Below are 22686 nucleotides of genomic sequence, written 5' to 3' on the forward strand. Positions count from 1 at the left end.
CGGTGGCGCTATATAAAGGGTGGGCGGGCGGCTGCTCTGCCCCAGAACGGATCCGGCAAGCGGAGGCTTTGCAAGTGGCAGGATGGCGTGGCAGCCCATGGAGATCAACCCGGAGGTGAGTGATTGGGTGGGGAAAGCAGGCTGGTCGGCTTTAATGGGTGGGGGGTGTCTCTGATTAGATGCATTGGTGGTCCTGGGTGGGTGGGAGCACAAGGCTTCTCCTGCGGGGCGTGAGTGGGTGGGTGGGTGGGTGGGTGAGGGAGAGCAGGCAGTGGCTGCTTTGCAACCTCTGCAAAGAGGCTGGGTCGGCGGTGGGAGTGGAGGGATTGGGGGGTTTGCAGCCCTAGAAGAGGCCGCCTGGGGGATGGGGGATTAGGGGGTCTCCGTGTTTTGCAGCCCTAGAAGAGGCTGCCTGGTGGGGGATTAGGGGGTCTTCTGTGGTTTGCAGCCCTGGAAGAGGCTGCCTGGGGTGGGGAAATGGGGAAGACCCTAGGAGAGGAAAACTGGAGCGGGGAGGGGGGTCTCCCTTAAGCAAAGGCTAACTTCCTTTCCTCGCCTCTCCTTTCTTGTCTTTCAGATGCTGAACAAAGTGTGTGGGGGTCGGCCAGAGAGAGACGCCTCTTCGCCCAGGCTGGGCGTTTCCACGCTCGCATTGCACCTGCCTTAATTCTTTTTCCCTCTCCCCCCCCCTCTTTTGCAAACGGTGGGAAGAGGGGGGGGCCTCCTCCCCTCCCTTGCCCTGTTGGAAGCGGGTTGGTGGGGGGGGGGGAGGCCGCAGGGACAGACGTGGGAGGTGGGTGGGAAAGAGAAGAGGCGGGGGTCGTCTCGCCTTCAAACCCGAGAGAGAGAGAGGGCTGTTCCTCCAGGGCTGGGCGGCAGGGGGCGCTGCGGACCGCCGTTTGTGCTGTGTCACCGCCAAAGCGAAGGGCTGGGTCCGGGTGGGGAGGGGCCGCTTGGAGGAGGGTCCACCTGCAGAGGGGAGGTGAGGGAGGATTGCCAGACTAGGATCTTCTATCTCCCCTCCCTCTCTTTTACGGTGGTAGTGGTCCTGCTTGCTTGCTACTGGGCCCTTCCCAGCATCTTTCGTCGACATCTGGAAGTGCGAGCATCTTTTAGCTGCTCTGGGTACCACTCCCATATTCTGGGGAGCTCGCTGCAAGCAATGCACCCTTTTCTCCCCCCCCCCTTTGCTGATGTTCTGTAGGGATATAACTTGCTTTTTGCGCCACGGTGCATCTGGAAAGGGACCTGGGTTTGTTTTTTTGTTTGCTTGTTTGATTTCTCTTTTAACCTGGGATTATTTAGGCTTGGCTCCTTCGCATCCCTACTTCAAAGGAAGTCTGTTTGGAGCAGGAATTGAAGATTATCCCATTTTCTTCCTGGCTTTTCGTTCGTGCATGACGAGCAGAATTGCTAAATTTACACGTGTGGGCCACTTTAGGACCCTGCGGACTGCAGTTCCCAGAATTCTTGAGCCAGCCATGCTGACTCAGGAATTCTGGGAGTTGAAGTCCGTGGTTTGCCCACACCTGCCTAAGGCAGGTGAGCTTAAAAGCCCAATAGCTTGAACAGAGCAGGGTATCCTGTAAGAGGTGAGTCATGTACCTGAATTGCTGATTCTTTGTAATTCCCACATCTGGCTTTGTTTTATTTAGTTAATGACCTGCGGCACAAAATGGAAACCACAAAGATAACATAAGTTTCATTATTATATTTTCTTTTTATCTATTTTCCCTCAAATTAGATCCTGTGTTTGTGTATGTATGTGTGTGTGTTGTTTATTGATACAGTGGTAAGACCAATCAAGCTTCCTATCTACTCCTGGGATTGAATGAGGAATTTTGTTTGTTTCTCATTTATTTGCAAGAATAAACAGGCTTTGTATGTGCAGAATGGGATGGCTGTGTTAAATCTAATAATAGATTTCATTTTGCTAGAATCTGGTAAACCCCAAAGTAGAATATGAGGATGCTGCCACCTTAGGAATTTGAACCCAGGACAAGATTCAATTTCTGCTCCCGAGACTGTGGTGTTAACATTTTAGCCAGGGGATGCGGTGGCTCAGTAGCTAAGACGCTGAGCTTGTCGATCGAAAGGTAGGCAGCTCAGCGGTTCGAATCCCTAGTGCCGCATAACAGGGTGAGCTCCTGTTACTTGTCCCAGCTTCTGCCAACCTAGCAGTTCGAAAGTACTTAAAAAAATGCAAGTAGAAAAATAGGGACCACCTTTGGTGGGAAGGGAACAGCGTTCCATGCACCTTTGGTGTTGAGTCATGTCAAAGTCAGCTTTGCTGGCTGAGGAATTCTGGGAGTCGAAGTCCACAAGTCTTAAAGTGGCCAAGGTTGGAGACCCCTGGTTTAGACCATGACACTCCAGTGGCTGTGAGATACCCAATATTGTGTGTGTGTGCTTCCTTTGATTGTGTAGATACTCTGCCGTCTAGGAGTTGCTCCCGGTTGGCAATTTGTGGATGTTCTCGGATTGGATGAAGATATATTGAGCGCTGTGCCGAGTCCGGCTTGTGCCCTCCTACTGCTGTTCCCCCTTACTGCTCAGGTAAGTATTAAAGCTGAATAAAGGTTAAATGGGGACTTAGTGGCTCAGATGCTGAGCTTGCCGATCGAAAGTTCGGCGGTTCGAATCCCTAGCGCCGTATAACGGGGTGAGCTCCCGTGACTTGTCCCAGCTTCTGCTAACCTAGCAGTTCGAAAGCACGTAAAAAATGCAAGTGGAAAAAATAGGGGCCGCTTTTGATGGGAAGGGAATAGCGTTCCGTGCACCTTTGGTGTTGACTCATGCCGGCCACATGACCACAGAGACATCTTCGGACAGCGCTGGCTCTTTGGCTTTGAAATGAAGATGAGCACCGCCCCCTAGAGTCGGGAACGACTAGCACGTATGTGCGAGGGGAACCTTTACCTAACGGTTAAACAAAAAAAAAACACCCCACCTTCCATGTCTCTTATTGCAGGGATCTCCAACCAAGGCAGCAACTTTACGACTTGGGGACTTCAACTCCCAGAATTCTAGACTTCAACTCCCAGAATTTCTCAGCACGGCTTAGCTGAGGAATTCCGGGTTTTGAAGTCCCCAAGTCGCTGTGGATGGCGACCCTTGCCTTATTTTACAATCCTTTGCAATACCTTTGGATGTAATTTACTAATCTAAAGTACAGATCTCCCCCTGAAGTGGATTTGTACTTTCAATGTCCTGCAAAGGAATTTTGCAAAACTGCCTTGGGGATCTTTTGACCAAAACAATTCACCTGGGGTTGAATCTGGATAGCAAATTTACAGTAAATACTCTGGAAAACAGCTAGTATTTGCTTATAATATCCATGGAAATTTGCGTAGAAACCAGAATTAACAACTATTTGCACCCTGGAATGTATTAATTTCAAAAGAAAGGTTTTATTTTTGAGCCAGACATTAAAGCAGAATATGGGCATTTGTATACAGCTAGTCCTCGACTTGCAATTTAGCCTGAAATTTCCGTTGTTAAGCAAGATAGTGAAGTGAGTTTTGTCCCTATTTTACAACCTGCCGCAGCTGTTTAGTGAATCGCGGCGGTTGTTAAATGAGTAACACCGTTGTTAAGTGAATTTGGCTTCCCCAGTGGAGTTTGCTTATCAGAAGGTCGCAAAAGAGATCATGTGACACACATACCCCGGGACACTGCAGCGATCATAAATATGAGTTGGTGGCCAAGCCTCTGGATTTTGACCATGTGATCAGAGGAATGGCACAACGGTCGTAAGTGTGAAAAATGGTCGCTTTTTTTCAGTGCTGTTGTAACTTTGAACAGTCACTAAACGAATGGGTTTAAGTCCCAGGGTCACGTGATCCCCTTTTGAGACCTACTCTGACAAGCAAAGTCGACGAAGCCAGATTCACTGACCAACGGTCTTCCTCGACTTTTTTTATTTTTTTAATTTGAATTTATATCCTGTGGCTTTTCTCGCGGCCAGCGGGCTCGCCACGAAAGGGTCTGGGCAATCCCCGCGCCAGACGGAGTGAGAAATGAATAAGCAGAGTCCAATTCTCCTCGGGGTGAGCGAGCCCCGAGCTAGCCCGAGACAAACTCTTTTATTGTGTATAGGTAAAAATGGGTGGTTACAAAAGGTAAGCAGGGGAGGTTACATATTAGCATATATTCAACACGTGAACACGTGACTGCAAGCACATCCACAAGCCTATGATTTTGGGAGAAAGATCATGATTCTTGGGAGGAGTTTTACCATGAAGTGGTTCTTTGTTCTCTGCTTTTTGCCTACGTGGTACAGCAAACAGAAATACATCTTGAGACATCCTGACTACATACTAATAAATCTCATATAATTGTGTGTAGGAGCAAACTTCTTTGAAGCTCTGTGAAGCTGACCTTATCAGAGAAGGAATGTTCTGTGGCTATCTCATAGGTGTTGTTACATTTACTGGCAAACATCTTTGTAACCTTGGCATCAAACAGATTTCTGCTTACATGATAACAATTAGCCAGACTTACCTATGCTGATATTTTTGCACATAAGCAATTTCTTGCTCATGCTTATATTTGCACATAAGTAATTTTATAAACAGTTTCATAAAGGGGTTCATATGGCATAATATCGCAACAATATCCCACCCTTCTCCGAAGACTCAGGGCGGCTTACATTGTGTTAAGCAATAGTCTTCATCCATTTGTATATTATATACAAAGTCAACTTTTATTACCCCCAACAATCTGGGTCCTCATTTTACCTACCTTATAAAAGATGGAAGGCTGAGTCAACCTTGGGCCTGGTGGGACTAGAACCTGCAGTAATTGCAAGCAGCTGTGTTAATAACAGAATAACAAAATAATAACAAAAATAATAACAATAAAATAACAATAAAAAAAATAACAAAAGAGCCACCAGAGGCCCTACGACCACAATTGAGCCCAGCGTTCCTGTTGTGAAGAGACGCTTGTTAAACGAATTTTGTCCCGTGTTACGACTTTTCTTGCCTCTTGGTGTTAAGTGAAACACTTGCCATTGGATAATTTAGCGGCCTGGTTGTTGACATGAATCTGGCTTCCCCGGTGACAAATGTCATGAATTGCGCTTAAATCGTAGCATGAGAACTTCCGGAAAAAGCAAATTGACGAACTGAAGGGCCAAGAAGTGAGCTCAGAAGTCTACTTTGTGAAGCAGACGGCGAGTAACTCCTGTGGAACCATTGGCCTTATCCACGCCGTAGCTAATAATCAAGATAAAATTCGATTCGGTAAGTAACGGGGGAGAATTTTTCAATGGATATCAATCTTGTGGCCTTCACTGTACCCTAAATTGTTGGTTGACGTGGACTTAGCTTCATGGGGACATAAAATATTTTCCGAGCCCCTAAGAATTGAGGGAACGGTCAAAACCTACAGAGGACATGGCATAAGTTTCCTTTCTTGGGTCTGCCTGAAATTCTGGATAGTATTGTGACCCAGGCCCAAGTAGGTAGTAATAAACTTAGTCCGTGGAAAAACAAACTTTATTCGAATAATTGGGAATTACTTCATTCCCAGCGTCGTTCAACTCAAAGTAAAACAAATGCCTCCCAACACAAATTCCTCAGTTATCTCACAAACTGCCAAAGGCCCTTCCTGGCAAACATCCAGGACCACCTAGCCACACCCACCCAGCCTGTCTGCACCCCCCCCCCCAGTCTGAGGGACCATGAATCTCCTCCCCCCCGCCCAGTTTAAAATGTTTGAGGACCCCCTTCTATAGGGTTTTATGGACCTGAGCAAGGGGTTGGATTAGAAGACCTCTAAGGTCCCTTTCTAACTCTGTTCTGTTCTAACTTCTATTCTGGGCTACCTTATTAACCCTGGTACAACCCCATCCCTTTTCAATGTCATCTTTTCCAGATGGAGGCTCTGCGTTAAAAGAATTCCTCACTTCGACAGCTGGACTCTCCCCAGACGAGAGGGCCAAACGTCTTGAGAACAGCAAGGTCAAGGATGGGTGACTTGGACAATTTTTATTTTCTGCAAGGTCGTTCAAGGTGCTCGTAGAGGCTTTTAAGCGTGTGCGTTCAGAAACGTGATCCTGTTTCCTAAGAATTCCAGACTCCTGTTTCAACTATCAATAGGAACACACGCACTTCATAAACTGGAAGTTGCAAAGAATTTGATTACAACTGTAGAAGTGGTGTTATATATCCCGTGTTTCCCCCAAAATAAGACATCCCCTGATAATAAGCCCAATCAGGCTTTTGAGCGCATGCGCTAACCACCACCCCCCCCGGAAAATAAGCCCTCCCCGAAAATATTTAAACGCGCGCGCAGCCGGTCCCCGCCATTTCCTCTGGTTAGGGAGACAGAGCTGGAAATCAGGTAAGACGGCAAGAGGAGTCCCGTCTTGCTCTATGTGCCCCAAAATAATAAGACCTCCCTGAAAATAAGGCCAAGCACTTATTTCGGGGTTCAGAAAGATATAAGACAGGGTCTTATTTTGGGGGAAACTATCTCTATATATCTACATACGCACACCATTTCTACAGTTGTAGAATATATATATATATATATATATATATATTTGTTTTCTGAGGTTTTCACGGGTGTTTGTATATAGGTCTTTGCTTGTTCGGGTTTTCTCCCGTGTAAAATTGGAAGTGTCTTGGCGACGTTTCGACGAAGTCTCATTCGTCATCTTCAGGCTTCAGCTTCGTGCTTCTGGGATTCACATTGCTCCCAGAAGCACGAAGCTGAAGCCTGAAGATGACGAATGAGACTTCATCAACGTCGCCAAGATACTCTATCGAGAGAAAACTCGACAAAAAGACCTATATATATATATATATATATATGTAGCTCTTAGCATATTCGGGTCTTTTCCCATGTAAGGTTGAGAGTATCACAGCTGTGGCGTACGATCGTCAGAGCCTTTTTTTTTTTTACTTTTAAAAGCATTTTTTTTACAACCTATTTGGGCAAATAGGTAGTAAAAAAATGCTTTTAAAAGGTTAAAAAAAGGCTCCGACGATCGCATGCCACAGCTGATCACCCCCCTCCCATGTGCACTGTTCTACTTACCTTCCTTCCCAGGCCTCCTTTTAGCATGCACTGCGCATACGCACCGCGCATTTAGCATGCAGAGCGCACGTGCAGCCACCGAATTGATAGTAAACCAATTCAGATTTCACCGCTGGAATAGTGGATTTAGATAAAACCCTCATCATGCTGTTTGGCTTCGTGTTCGTGGTCGTGCTACATCTTCGTAGTGGGTGTCAGTCTGCTGCATGTATGGATTGGGGGGGTTTGAAGTGGCTAATGTTGCAGCTGCGGTCTGGCTTCTGGTCCTTGGTCGCTTCCTGATCAGTGTGGGTTTGGGTGTGCTTTCTGGGTGGATGTGTGGTGGTGACATCCTGTGTGGACCTCGTGAGTGTGGGTCTGGTGTCATTCCTCGTGTTAGGGACACGTTTGTCAATAAGGGCAGGTTTCAAATGGCTGGTAGGCGGAGGTATCATCTCGTTTGTTCATGCTGTGTGGGCGTTTTCTATCTCGATGGCTTCTCTGATTATTCTGTTGTTAAAGTGTTCAGTTTTGGCGATAGTTCTGGTCTTTTAAAGTCAATATCGTGTCCTGTGACTTTAAAGTGTTGGACCAGGAAGAAGTTGGTTCCTCTTTTGAATGAGTTCTTGTGTTCTTCAATCGTGCACTTATTCTTCTGTTGGTTTGTCCAATGTATGTGGTGGGGCAGGCGGTGCATGGGATTTCATATACTCCTTGATTTTCTAACTCAATTTTGTCTTTGGGGTTTCTTAGGATGGTGGATATTTTTGGTTTGTGCAGAATGCTGTCTTGATGTTATGTTTGTGGAGGATCTTGCTGATTCTGTCTGTGGTGCCTTTTATATATGGGAGGAGGGCTGTGCCATTTTCTTGCTCTCTGTCTTGGGTTTTAGTGGGGGGTTCTTTTGGATTAGTTTGGTAATCTTATTTCTCTGGAATCCATTGGATGTTATACGTTTGTGAGAGTGTGTAGTTCGGTTTTAGGTGTTGTTCGTCAGCTAAGCATTTTGTTCTAGAGATGAGTGTCTTGGCTCTGAGTTGATCTGTGCTGGGTGGTGGTGTGAGAGTGCATGCAGATAGCGGTTTGTGTGTTTTCTTCTGGTAGATGTGTGTCCTAGGGAGCCATTGGGTTTCTTGTAGACTAAGACATCTAGGAAGGGAAGTTGGTTGTTAACTTCTGTTTCCATGGTGAACTGTATTTTGGGGTGTAGGCTATTGAGGTGTGTGAGGAAGTTTTCAAGTTTTTCTTTCCCGTGTGGCCAGATTATGAAGGTGTCGTCTACGTATCTGGGCCAGAGTTTGGGGTTGGGGTCAGATTTTTCTAGTGCTTGGGTTTCAAAGTGTTCCATGTAGAGGTTGGCAATGACAGGTGAGAGGGGTGATCCCATGGGTGCGCCTTCTATTTGTTTGTATTTTTGTCCGTTATAGATGAAGTATGTGTTGGATAGGCAGTGGTTGGTCAGATCTAGTATGTGCTTGGGGGGGTTATATTTGTTTTGGATAGCTGTCAAGGCTTCTTTGATTGGCACTTGGGTGAAGAGGGATATGACATCAAAGCTCACGAGTAGGGCGCTGGGCTGTAAGTTTTGTTTCTTTATGATCTCTATGAACTGGAATGAGTTTTTACGTGTGAGCGATGGATTCTGCATAGGGCTGTAGTTGTTTGGCGATTTGGCTAGGTTTTGTAGAGGTGAGCCTATGGAGCTGACTATGGGTCTGAGTGGGGTTCCTTCTTTGTGTATCTTGGGAGGCCGTGGCTTAGGGCATCTGGATGATTTCTCTCTGGGAATGATTTTTTGTTGGATTTCTTCGCTGATGGGGGAGGCTTTTATTTTGGATCTAGTGGTTTTTTCTAGGTAGGTGGTGGCGTCTGTTTTTTGGGGGTTGTATGCAGGGTCTTGGAGTAGGTTGGTTAATTTGGTTTGGTAGTCAGATGTGTTCATAACCACCGTGGCGTTGCCCTTGTCTGCTGGTAGGATTATTATGCTGGTATCTTTTTTCAGGTTAAGTAGTGCTGTCTGTTCCTCTTTGGGTAAGTTGCTTTTGGGTGGCTTGCTGCAGGGGATGTTGGTGATTTGAGTCTGATTTTGTTAGCGTCCGAGGTTGATTTTGGTCAGGCTGGTTTCAACTCCGCATATAATGGTCTCAGATGTATTTGCAAACTAATCCAAAGGAACACTCCCAAGACAGAGAGCAGTGCACAATCTCTTATGGCACTGACAGTGTTGATCCTCCACAAACAACATCAAGACAACATTCTGACCAAAAATATCCACCATCTAGACAAAATTGAGTTGATCAAGGAGATGAAATCATGATTAAACCACATCTTGACAAACAGAAGAATAAGTGCGCATTGAAGAACACAGAACTCATTTGAGGAACCAATTTCTGGTCCAAGTTTAGTCACAGGACACGATGTGACCTAAAAAGAACAGAATTGGCCTTAATCAGAAATGAACTTCACACAAAAAGATTCCTCCTAGATCAAATCAACAAAGATCTCCACACACTTCACCTCAAACTCAGCAACAAGATGCACCCGCACTTTGGGACAAATCCAAACAACTTGCCGTCTGGAGAGCCAAACACAGACCACCCTCAAGACAGACACGCACACCAACAAACTCAAGACTACAAGAACCAGAAAACAAACCCTCCACCCTCACAGCAACATGAAACAAACAGTGCATAACATCTCAGATAGGATCCTCACCAAAGCTGAAACCGATGTCCTTTCCAAAGGATTCAACTTTGCAGTCACTCCCAAATACATCCCCACTGAGACCATTATATGCAGTTGAAACCAGCCTGACCAAAATCAACCCCGATGACGCTAACAAAATCAGACTCAAATCACCAACATCCTCTGCAGCAGCAAGCCACCCAAAAGCAACTTACCCAAAGAGGAACAGACAGCACTACTTAACCTGAAAAAGATACCAGCATAATAATCCTACCAGCAGACAAGGGCAACGCCACGGTGGTTATGAACACATCTGACTACCAAACCAAATTAACCAACCTACTCCAAGACCCTGCATACAAGCCCCAAAAACAGACCCCACCACCTACCTAAAAAACCACTAGATCCAAAATTAAAGCCTCCCCATCAGCGAAGAAATCCAACAAAGAATCATTCCCAGAGAGAAATCATCCAGATGCCCTAAGCTCACGGCCTCCCAAGATACACAAAGAAGGAACCCCACTCAGACCCATAGTCAGCTCCATAGGCTCACCTCTACAAAACCTAGCCAAATTTCGCCAAACAACTACAGCCCTATGCAGAATCCATCGCTTCCACGTAAAAACTCATTCCAGTTCATAGAGATCATAAAGAAACAAAACTTACAGCCCAGCGACCTACTCGTGAGCTTTGATGTCATATCCTCTTCACCCAAGTGCCAATCAAAGAAGCCTTGACAGCTATCCAAAACAAATATAACCCCCAAGCACATACTAGATCTGACCAACCACTGCCTATCCAACACATACTTCATCTATAACGGACAAAATACAAACAAATAGAAGGCGACCATGGGATCACCCTCTCACCTGTCATTGCCAACCTCTACATGGAACACTTTGAAACCCAAGCACTAGAAAAATCTGATCACAAACCCAAACTCTGGCTCAGATATGTAGACGACACCTTCATAATCTGGCCACACGGAAAGAAAACTTGAAAACTTCCTCACACACCTCAATAGCCTACACCCCAAAATACAGTTCACCATGGAAACAGAAGTTAACAACAACTTCCTTCCTAGATGTCTTAGTCTACAAGAAACCCAATGGCTATAGGACACACCATCTACCAGCAGACAAGGGCAACGCCACGGTGGTTATGAACACATCTGACTACCAAACCAAATTAACCAACCTACTCCAAGACCCTGCATACAAGCCCCAAAAACAGACCCCACCACCTACCTAGAAAAACCACTAGATCCAAAATAAAGCCTCCCCATCAGCGAAGAAATCCAACAAAGAATCATTCCCAGAGAGAAATCATCCAGATGCCTAAGCTCACGGCCTCCCAAGATACACAAAGAAGGAACCCCCACTCAGACCCATAGTCAGCTCCATAGGCTCACCTCTACAAAACCTAGCCAAATTTCTCGCCAAACAACTACAGCCCTATGCAGAATCCATCGCCTCACAGTAAAAAACTCATTCCAGTTCATAGAGATCATAAAGAAACAAAACTTACAGCCCAGCGACCTACTCGTGAGCTTTGATGTCATATCCTCTTCACCCAAGTGCCAATCAAAGAAGCCTTGACAGCTATCCAAAACAAATATAACCCCCAAGCACATACTAGATCTGACCAACCACTGCCTATCCAACACATACTTCATCTATAACGGACAAAATACAAACAAATAGAAGGCACCCATGGGATCACCCTCTCACCTGTCATTGCCAACCTCTACATGGAACACTTTGAAACCCAAGCACTAGAAAAATCTGATCACAAACCCAAACTCTGGCTCAGATATGTAGACGACACCTTCATAATCTGGCCACACGGAAAGAAAACTTGAAAACTTCCTCACACACCTCAATAGCCTACACCCCAAAATACAGTTCACCATGGAAACAGTTAACAACCAACTTCCTTCCTAGATGTCTTAGTCTACAAGAAACCCAATGGCCCCTAGGACACACCATCTACCAGAAGAAAACACACACAAACCGCTATCTGCATGCACTCTCACACCACCACCCAGCACAGATCAACTCAGAGCCAAGACACTCATCTCTAGAACAAAATGCTTAGCTGACGAACAACACCTAAAACCGAACTACACTCTCACAAACGTACTAACATCCAATGGATTCCAGAGAAATAAGATTACCAAACTAATCCAAAAGAACCCCCACTAAAACCCAAGACAGAGAGCAAGAAAATGGCACAGCCTCCTCCCATATATAAAAGGCACCACAGACAGAATCAGCAAGATCCTCCACAAACATAACATCAAGACAGCATTCTGCACAAACCAAAAATATCCACCATCCTAAGAAACCCCAAAGACAAAATTGAGTTAGAAAATCAAGGAGTATATGAAATCCCATGCACCGCCTGCCCCACCACATACATTGGACAAACCAACAGAAGAATAAGTGCACGATTGAAGAACACAAGAACTCATTCAAAAAGAGGAACTAACTTCCCTGGTCCAACACTTTAAAGTCACAGGACACGATATTGACTTTAAAAAGACCAGAACTATCGCCAAAACTGAACACTTTAACAACAGAATAATCAGAGAAGCCATCGAGATAGAAAACGCCCACACAGCATGAACAAACGAGATGATACCTCCGCCTACCAGCCATTTGGAAACCTGCCCTTATTGACAAACGTGTCCCTAACACGAGGAATGACACCAGACCCACACTCACGAGGTCCACACAGGATGTCACCACCACACATCCACCCAGAAAGCACACCCAAACCCACACTGATCAGGAAGCACGACCAAGGACCAGAAGCCAGACCGCAGCTGCAACATTAGCCACTTCAAACCCTCCAATCCATACATGCAGCAGACTGACACCCACTACGAAGATGTAGCCACCACCTAACACGAAGCCAAACAGCAGCAGTGCAGCTCACCAGCTCAAATCCCCTGCAGCACAGATTAGACTGAGCACAACCAAGCCCCCACCAACACAGGACACACCCCAGCCAATCAGAGCACAGAAAACCCCATCCAATCAGAGCACAGCCAAGCTCCCACCCAATCAGTTCAAACCCCACTAGCAGTTAAAAGGAAGAAACAGCTGCGATCACACATTGCTCCCAGAAGCACGGGTTGAAGCCTGAAGATGACGAATGAGACTTCGTCAAACGCCGCCAAGACACTTCCAATTTTACACGGAGAAAACCCAACAACCAAAGACCTATATACAAACACCCGTGAAAACCTCAGAAAACAAATATTGCACCTCACGGGAGGAAATCCACCATCTGACCAGGACCTATGAAAACTAGAAGTCCAAAGAGCTACCATTTTATGTGCCCTGCCACTCCTACGAAACTGCCGCGATGAAAATTTAATCCCCAAATGCTTCCAATTGAAATTCCACTCCAACTCTGCAGCCACCAAACGCATCCTAAAAAGAACAGAATTGGCCTTAATCAGAAATGAACTTCACACAAAAGATTCCTCCTAGATCAAATCAACAAAGATCTCCTCACACTTCACCTCAAACTCAGCAACAAGATGCACCCGCACTTTGGGACAAATCCAAACAACTTGCCGCCTGGAGAGCAAACACAGACCACCCTCAAGACAGACACGCACACCAACAAACTCAAGACTACAAGAACGCCAGAAACAAACCCTCCACCCTCACAGCAACACATGAAACAAACAGTGCATAACATCTCAGATAGGATCCTCACCAAAGCTGAAACCGATGTCCTTTCCAAAGGATTCAACTTTGCAGTCACTCCCAAATACATCCCCACTGAGACCATTATATGCGAGTTGAAACCAGCCTGACCAAAATCAACCCCGATGACGCTAACAAAATCAGACTCGAAATCACCAACATCCTCTGCAGCAGCAAGCCACCCAAAAGCAACTTACCCAAGAGGAACAGACAGCACTACTTAACCTGAAAAAGATACCAGCATAATAATCCTACCAGCAGACAAGGGCAACGCCACGGTGGTTATGAACACATCTGACTACCAAACCAAATTAACCAACCTACTCCAAGACCCTGCATACAAGCCCCTAAAACAGACCCCACCACCTACCTAGAAAACCACTAGATCCAAAATAAAAGCCTCCCCATCAGCGAAGAAATCCAACAAAGAATCATTCCCAGAGAGAAATCATCCAGATGCCCTAAGCTCACGGCCTCCCAAGATACACAAAGAAGGAACCCCACTCAGACCCATAGTCAGCTCCATAGGCTCACCTCTACAAAACCTAGCCAAATTTCTCGCCAAACAACTACAGCCCTATGCAGAATCCATCGCTCACACGTAAAAACTCATTCCAGTTCATAGAGATCATAAAGAAACAAAACTTACAGCCCAGCGACCTACTCGTGAGCTTTGATGTCATATCCTCTTCACCCAAGTGCCAATCAAAGAAGCCTTGACAGCTATCCAAAACAAATATAACCCCCAAGCACATACTAGATCTGACCAACCACTGCCTATCCAACACATACTTCATCTATAACGGACAAAAATACAAACAAATAGAAGGCGTACCCATGGGATCACCCTCTCACCTGTCATTGCCAACCTCTACATGGAACACTTTGAAACCCAAGCACTAGAAAATCTGATCACAAACCCAAACTCTGGCTCAGATATGAGACGACACCTTCATAATCTGGCCACACGGAAAGAAAACTTGAAAACTTCCTCACACACCTCAATAGCCTACACCCCAAAATACAGTTCACCATGGAAACAGAAGTTAACAACCAACTTCCCTTCCTAGATGTCTTAGTCTACAAGAAACCCAATGGCTCCCTAGGACACACCATCTACCAGAAGAAAACACACACAAACCGCTATCTGCATGCACTCTCACACCACCACCCAGCACAGATCAACTCCGTAGCCAAGACACTCATCTCTAGAACAAAATGCTTAGCTGACGAACAACACCTAAAAACCGAACTACACACTCTCACAAACGTACTAACATCCAATGGATTCCAGAGAAATAAGATTACCAAACTAATCCAAAAAGAACCCCCCACTAAAACCCAAGACAGAGAGCAAGAAAATGGCACAGCCCTCCTCCCATATATAAAAGGCACCACAGACAGAATCAGCAAGATCCTCCACAAACATAACATCAAGACAGCATTCTGCACAAACCAAAAATATCCACCATCCTAAGAAACCCCAAAGACAAAATTGAGTTAGAAAATCAAGGAGTATATGAAATCCCATGCACCGCCTGCCCCACCACATACATTGGACAAACCAACAGAAGAATAAGTGCACGATTGAAGAACACAAGAACTCATTCAAAAAGAGGAACTAACTTCTTCCCTGGTCCAACACTTTAAAGTCACAGGACACGATATTGACTTTAAAAAGACCAGAACTATCGCCAAAACTGAACACTTTAACAACAGAATAATCAGAGAAGCCATCGAGATAGAAAAACGCCCACACAGCATGAACAAACGAGATGATACCTCCCGCCTACCAGCCATTTGGAAACCTGCCCTTATTGACAAACGTGTCCCTAACACGAGGAATGACACCAGACCCACACTCACGAGGTCCACACAGGATGTCACCACCACACATCCACCCAGAAAGCACACCCAAACCCACACTGATCAGGAAGCACGACCAAGGACCAGAAGCCAGACCGCAGCTGCAACATTAGCCACTTCAAACCCTCCAATCCATACATGCAGCAGACTGACACCCACTACGAAGATGTAGCACCACCACGAACACGAAGCCAAACAGCAGCAGTGCAGCTCACCAGCTCAAATCCCCTGCAGCACAGATTAGACTGAGCACAACCAAGCCCCCACCAACACAGGACACACCCCAGCCAATCAGAGCACAGCCAAGCTCCCACCCAATCAGTTCAAACCCCACTAGCAGTTAAAAGGAAGAAACAGCTGCGATCACACATTGCTCCCAGAAGCACGGTTGAAGCCTGAAGATGACGAATGAGACTTGTGAAACGTGCCAAGACACTTCCAATTTTACACGGAGAAAACCCAACAACCAAAGACCTATATACAAACACCCGTGAAAACCTCAGAAAACAAATATTGCACCTCTACGGGAGGAAATCCACCATCTGACCAGGACCTATGAAAACTAGAAGTCCAAAGAGCTTCCATTTTATGTGACCTCGCATTCCTACTAAACTGCGGATGAAAATTTAATCCCAAATGCTTCCAATTGAAATTCCACTCCAACTCTGCAGCCACCAAACGATCCTAAAAAGAACAGAATTGGCCTTAATCAGAAATGAACTTCACACAAAAGATTCCTCCTAGATCAAATCAACAAAGATCTCCTCACACTTCACCTCAAACTCAGCAACAAGATGCACCCGCACTTTGGGACAAATCAAACAACTTGCCGCCTGAGAGCAAACACAGACCACCCTCAAGACAGACACGCACACCAACAAACTCAAGACTACAAGAACGCCAGAAAACAAACCCTCCACCCTCACAGCAACACATGAAACAAACAGTGCATAACATCTCAGTTAGGATCCTCACCAAAGCTGAAACCGACGTCCTTTCCAAAGGATTCAACTTTGCAGTCACTCCCAAATACATCCCCACTGAGACCATTATATGCGGAGTTGAAACCAGCCTGACCAAAATCAACCCCGATGACGCTAACAAAATCAGACTCAAATCACCAACATCCTCTGCAGCAGCAAGCCACCCAAAAGCAACTTACCCAAAGAGGAACAGACAGCACTACTTAACCTGAAAAAGATACCAGCATAATAATCCTACCAGCAGACAAGGGCAACGCCACGGTGGTTATGAACACATCTGACTACCAAACCAAATTAACCAACCTACTCCAAGACCCTGCATACAAGCCCCTAAAACAGACCCCACCACCTACCTAGAAAACCACTAGATCCAAAATAAAAGCCTCCCCATCAGCGAAGAAATCCAACAAAGAATCATTCCCAGAGAGAAATCATCCAGATGCCCTAAGCTCTCGGCCTCCCAAGATACACAAAGAAGGAACCCCACTCAGACCCATAGTCAGCTCCATAGGCTCACCTCTACAAAACCTAGCCAAATTTCTGTAAACAACTACAGCCCTATGCAGAATCCATCGCCTCACACGTAAAAACTCATTCCAGTTCATAGAGATCATAAAGAAACAAAACTTACAGCCCAGCGACCTACTCGTGAGCTTTGATGTCATATCCTCTTCACCCAAGTGCCAATCAAAGAAGCCTTGACAGCTATCCAAAACAAATATAACCCCCAAGCACATACTAGATCTGACCAACCACTGCCTATCCAACACATACTTCATCTATAACGGAGAAAAAAACAAAAAAAAAAAAGGCGCACCCATGGGATCACCCTCTCACCTGTCATTGCCAACCTCTACATGGAACACTTTGAAACCCAAGCACTAGAAAAATCTGATCACAAACCCAAACTCTGGCTCAGATATGTAGACGACACCTTCATAATCTGGCCACACGGAAAGAAAACTTGAAAACTTCCTCACACACCTCAATAGCCTACACCCCAAAATACAGTTCACCATGGAAACAGAAGTTAACAACCAACTTCCTTCCTAGATGTCTTAGTCTACAAGAAACCCAATGGCTCCCTAGGACACACCATCTACCAGAAGAAAACACACACAAACCGCTATCTGCATGCACCCTCACAGCAACACATGAAACAAACAGTGCATAACATCTCAGATAGGATCCTCACCAAAGCTGAAACCGATGTCCTTTCCAAAGGATTCAACTTTGCAGTCACTCCCAAATACATCCCCACTGAGACCATTATATGCGGAGTTGAAACCAGCCTGACCAAAATCAACCCCGATGACGCTAACAAAATCAGACTCGAAATCACCAACATCCTCTGCAGCAGCAAGCCACCCAAAAGCAACTTACCCAAAGAGGAACAGACAGCACTACTTAACCTGAAAAAAGATACCAGCATAATAATCCTACCAGCAGACAAGGGCAACGCCACGGTGGTTATGAACACATCTGACTACCAAACCAAATTAACCAACCTACTCCAAGACCCTGCATACAAGCCCCTAAAACAGACCCCACCACCTACCTAGAAAACCACTAGATCCAAAATAAAAGCCTCCCCATCAGCGAAGAAATCCAACAAAGAATCATTCCCAGAGAAATCATCCAGATGCCCTAAGCTCTGGCCTCCCAAGATACACAAAGAAGGAACCCCACTCAGACCCATAGTCAGCTCCATAGGCTCACCTCTACAAAACCTAGCCAAATTTCTCGCCAAACAACTACAGCCCTATGCAGAATCCATCGCCTCACACGTAAAAACTCATTCCAGTTCATAGAGATCATAAAGAAACAAAACTTACAGCCCAGCGACCTACTCGTGAGCTTTGATGTCATATCCTCTTCACCCAAGTGCCAATCAAAGAAGCCTTGACAGCTATCCAAAACAAATATAACCCCCAAGCACATACTAGATCTGACCAACCACTGCCTATCCAACACATACTTCATCTATAACGGACAAAAATACAAACAAATAGAAGGCGCACCCATGGGATCACCCTCTCACCTGTCATTGCCAACCTCTACATGGAACACTTTGAAACCCAAGCACTAGAAAAATCTGATCACAAACCCAAACTCTGGCTCAGATCGTGAGCGACACCTTCATAATCTGGCCACACGGAAAGAAAACTTGAAAACTTCCTCACACACCTCAATAGCCTACACCCCAAAATACAGTTCACCATGGAAACAGAAGTTAACAACCAACTTCCTTCCTAGATGTCTTAGTCTACAAGAAACCCAATGGCTCCCTAGGACACACCATCTACCAGAAGAAAACACACACAAACCGCTATCTGCATGCACTCTCACACCACCACCCAGCACAGATCAACTCCGTAGCCAAGACACTCATCTCTAGAACAAAATGCTTAGCTGACGAACAACACCTAAAACCGAACTACACACTCTCACAAACGTACTAACATCCAATGGATTCCAGAGAAATAAGATTACCAAACTAATCCAAAAGAACCCCCACTAAAACCCAAGACAGAGAGCAAGAAAATGGCACAGCCCTCCTCCCATATATAAAAGGCACCACAGACAGAATCAGCAAGATCCTCCACAAACATAACATCAAGACAGCATTCTGCACAAACCAAAAATATCCACCATCCTAAGAAACCCCAAAGACAAAATTGAGTTAGAAAATCAAGGAGTATATGAAATCCCATGCACCGCCTGCCCCACCACATACATTGGACAAACCAACAGAAGAATAAGTGCACGATTGAAGAACACAAGAACTCATTCAAAAAGAGGAACCAACTTCTTCCTGGTCCAACACTTTAAAGTCACAGGACACGATATTGACTTTAAAAAGACCAGAACTATCGCCAAAACTGAACACTTTAACAACAGAATAATCAGAGAAGCCATCGAGATAGAAAAACGCCCACACAGCATGAACAAACGAGATGGTACCTCCCCCCTACCAGCCATTTGGAAACCTGCCCTTATTGACAAACGTGTCCCTAACACGAGGAATGACACCAGACCCACACTCACGAGGTCCACACAGGATGTCACCACCACACATCCACCCACGAAGCACACCCAAACCCACACTGATCAGGAAGCACGACCAAGGACCAGAAGCCAGACCGCAGCTGCAACATTAGCCACTTCAAACCCCTCCAATCCATACATGCAGCAGACTGACACCCACTACGAAGATGTAGCACGACCACGAACACGAAGCCAAACAGCAGCAGTGCAGCTCACCAGCTCAAATCCCCCTGCAGCACAGATTAGACTGAGCACAACCAAGCCCCCACCAACACAGGACACACCCCCAGCCAATCAGAGCACAGAAAAAAACCCCATCCAATCAGAGCACAGCCAAGCTCCCACCCAATCAGTTCAAACCCCCACTAGCAGTTAAAAGGAAGAAACAGCTGATCACACATTGCTCCCAGAAGCACGGTTGAAGCCTGAAGATGACGATGAGACTTGTCGGAAACGTCGCCAAGACACTTCCAATTTTACGGGAGAAAACCCGAACAACCAAAGACCTATATATATATATATATATATATATATATTTTCTGAGGTTTCAGAGTGTTTAATAGGTCTTTGGTTATTGGGTTTCTCAGCGTCAGAATGAGGATTGCAGCTTTGTTATTCACTTCACCTCTGGGTTTTCCCTATGAATAACGGCTGAAGCCTGAAGATGACGAATGAGACTTCATTAAACGCCGCCAAGACACTTCCAATTTTACGGGAGAAAACCCGAACAACCAAAGACCTATATATATATATATATATGTAGCTCAGCATATTCATCTTTCCATGAGAGTTCACACTGGAAAGCATCAGAGCATTTTAGCATATTTTACAATCCTTTGCAATACCTTTGGATGTAATTTACTAATCTAAAGTACAGATCTCCCCCTGAAGTGGATTTGTACTTTCAATGTCCTGCAAAGGAATTTTGCAAAACTGCCTTGGGGATCTTTTGACCAAAACAATTCACCTGGGGTTGAATCTGGATAGCAAATTTACAGTAAATACTCTGGAAAACAGCTAGTATTTGCTTATAATATCCATGGAAATTTATGAGAAACCAGAATTAACAACTATTTGCACCCTGGAATGTATTAATTTCAAAAGAAAGGTTTTATTTTTGAGCCAGACATTAAAGCAGAATATGGGCATTTGTATACAGCTAGTCCTCGACTTGCAATTTAGCCTGAAATTTCCGTTGTTAAGCAAGATAGTGAAGTGAGTTTTGTCCCTATTTTACAACCTGCCGCAGCTGTTTAGTGAATCGCGGCGGTTGTTAAATGAGTAACACCGTTGTTAAGTGAATTTGGCTTCCCCAGTGGAGTTTGCTTATCAGAAGGTCGCAAAAGAGATCATGTGACACACATACCCCGGGACACTGCAGCGATCATAAATATGAGTTGGTGGCCAAGCCTCTGGATTTTGACCATGTGATCAGAGGAATGGCACAACGGTCGTAAGTGTGAAAAATGGTCGCTTTTTTTCAGTGCTGTTGTAACTTTGAACAGTCACTAAACGAATGGGTTTAAGTCCCAGGGTCACGTGATCCCCTTTTGAGACCTACTCTGACAAGCAAAGTCGACGAAGCCAGATTCACTGACCAACGGTCTTCCTCGACTTTTTTTATTTTTTTAATTTGAATTTATATCCTGTGGCTTTTCTCGCGGCCAGTGGGCTCATACGAAAGGGTCTGGGCAATCCCGCGCCAGACGGAGTGAGAAATGAATAAGCAGAGTCCACCTCCTCGGGTGAGCGAGCCCGAGCTAGCTCGAAACAACTCTTTATTGTGATAGGTTAGGGTGGTTACAGAAGGTAAGCAGGGAGGTTACATATTAGCATATATTCAACACGTGAACACGTGACTGCAAGCACATCCACAAGCCTATGATTTTGGGAGAAAGATCATGATTCTTGGGAGGAGTTTTACCATGAAGTGGTTCTTTGTTCTCTGCTTTTTGCCTACGTGGTACAGCAAACAGAAATACATCTTGTGACATCCTGACTACATACTAATAAATCTCATATAATTGTGTGTAGGAGCAAACTTCTTTTGAAGCTCTGTGAAGTTGACCTTATCAGAGAAGGAATGTTCTGTGGCTATCTCATAGGTGTTGTTACATTTACTGGCAAACATCTTTGTAACCTTGGCATCAAACAGATTTCTGCTTACATGATAACAATTAGCCAGACTTACCTATGCTGATATTTTTGCACATAAGCAATTTCTTGCTCATGCTTATATTTGCACATAAGTAATTTTATAAACAGTTTCATAAAGGGGTTCATATGGCATAATATCGCAACAATATCCCACCCTTCTCCGAAGACTCAGGGCGGCTTACATTGTGTTAAGCAATAGTCTTCATCCATTTGTATATTATATACAAAGTCAACTTTTATTACCCCAACAATCTGGGTCCTCATTTTACCTACCTTATAAAAGATGGAAGGCTGAGTCAACCTTGGGCCTGGTGGGACTAGAACCTGCAGTAATTGCAAGCAGCTGTGTTAATAACAGAATTTGGACAAATCTGAACGTGTTTCTCCACTTCCTTTTATTTTCGTGAGAATTGGGGGAGGATCATGTCTTGAAATGCTTCTTCTCGTTGCAGTTCTGTACTTCCTGTTGTGACCCAGGCCCAAGTAGGTAGTTATAAACTTAGTCCGTGGAAAAACAAACTTTATTCAAACAGCTGGGAATTACTTCATTCCCAGCGTCGTTCAACTCAAAGTAAAACAAATGCCTCCCAACACAAATTCCTCAGTTATCTCGCAAACCTTGGTCCAATTAGGCAAACTGCCAAAGGGCCTTCCTGGCAAACATCCAGAAGCCACAAAAACAAAGATATACATGGAGCAGAAGACACAGCTACAGCGTTGTTTTCCAGCAAAGCTGAAACACCGTTGCTGGTCTGTTTTAAGCCTTAGGAGGCTTAGGGGATTTTTAATGAACTGTTTTAATCGTTTTTTACCAGGGAGTTTTAAGGGAAATTTTAAGGGGGGGAGGGAAACTGACGGGTTTGGTTCTGGGGGGTGGATGGGCCCATCAGGGAAGGGGCTAGGTCCACCATGTGTTCGCGGCGGTAACTTAATAGGTCCTGGGGTTATGGCGAGGGGTGTCGTTCCAGTTTGTCAGGGTCGAGCTATTATTACGGTAAGTGGGAGAGGCAGATATGACGGAAGGGGGGGGGCACATCAGGTTTTGGGGGCTCCGCTGTTCTGAGCGATTGCGTGCTCCGGCCCCCAGGAATTTCCGTGACCAGTGGCCAGGATAATCGGGACCTGGGCCTCGGCTGATGTTATGTAATGCCAGGTCCATGTTAATAAAGCCCCTGATTTCAGATCTTATTCAGGAAGGG

The 22686-nt window shown here is 45.3% G+C and overlaps 1 protein-coding gene across 1 annotated transcript in view; it reads left to right on the top strand.

Moving 5' to 3' along the window:
• Positions 1–577: 577 nt before the first annotated feature.
• The window catches only part of UCHL1 (ubiquitin C-terminal hydrolase L1), a 29231-nt gene continuing 7122 nt past the window's right edge, over positions 578–22686 (top strand). Inside the window, exons 1-4 of the mRNA XM_058193818.1 lie at positions 578–589; positions 2428–2556; positions 5096–5246; positions 5881–5966. Coding sequence (XP_058049801.1) covers positions 578–589; positions 2428–2556; positions 5096–5246; positions 5881–5966 — 378 coding nt within the window. The remainder of the gene's footprint in view (positions 590–2427; positions 2557–5095; positions 5247–5880; positions 5967–22686) is intronic.

This window comes from Ahaetulla prasina, chromosome 8 (genome assembly GCF_028640845.1).
Source record: "Ahaetulla prasina isolate Xishuangbanna chromosome 8, ASM2864084v1, whole genome shotgun sequence".
NCBI lineage: Eukaryota > Metazoa > Chordata > Lepidosauria > Squamata > Colubridae > Ahaetulla > Ahaetulla prasina.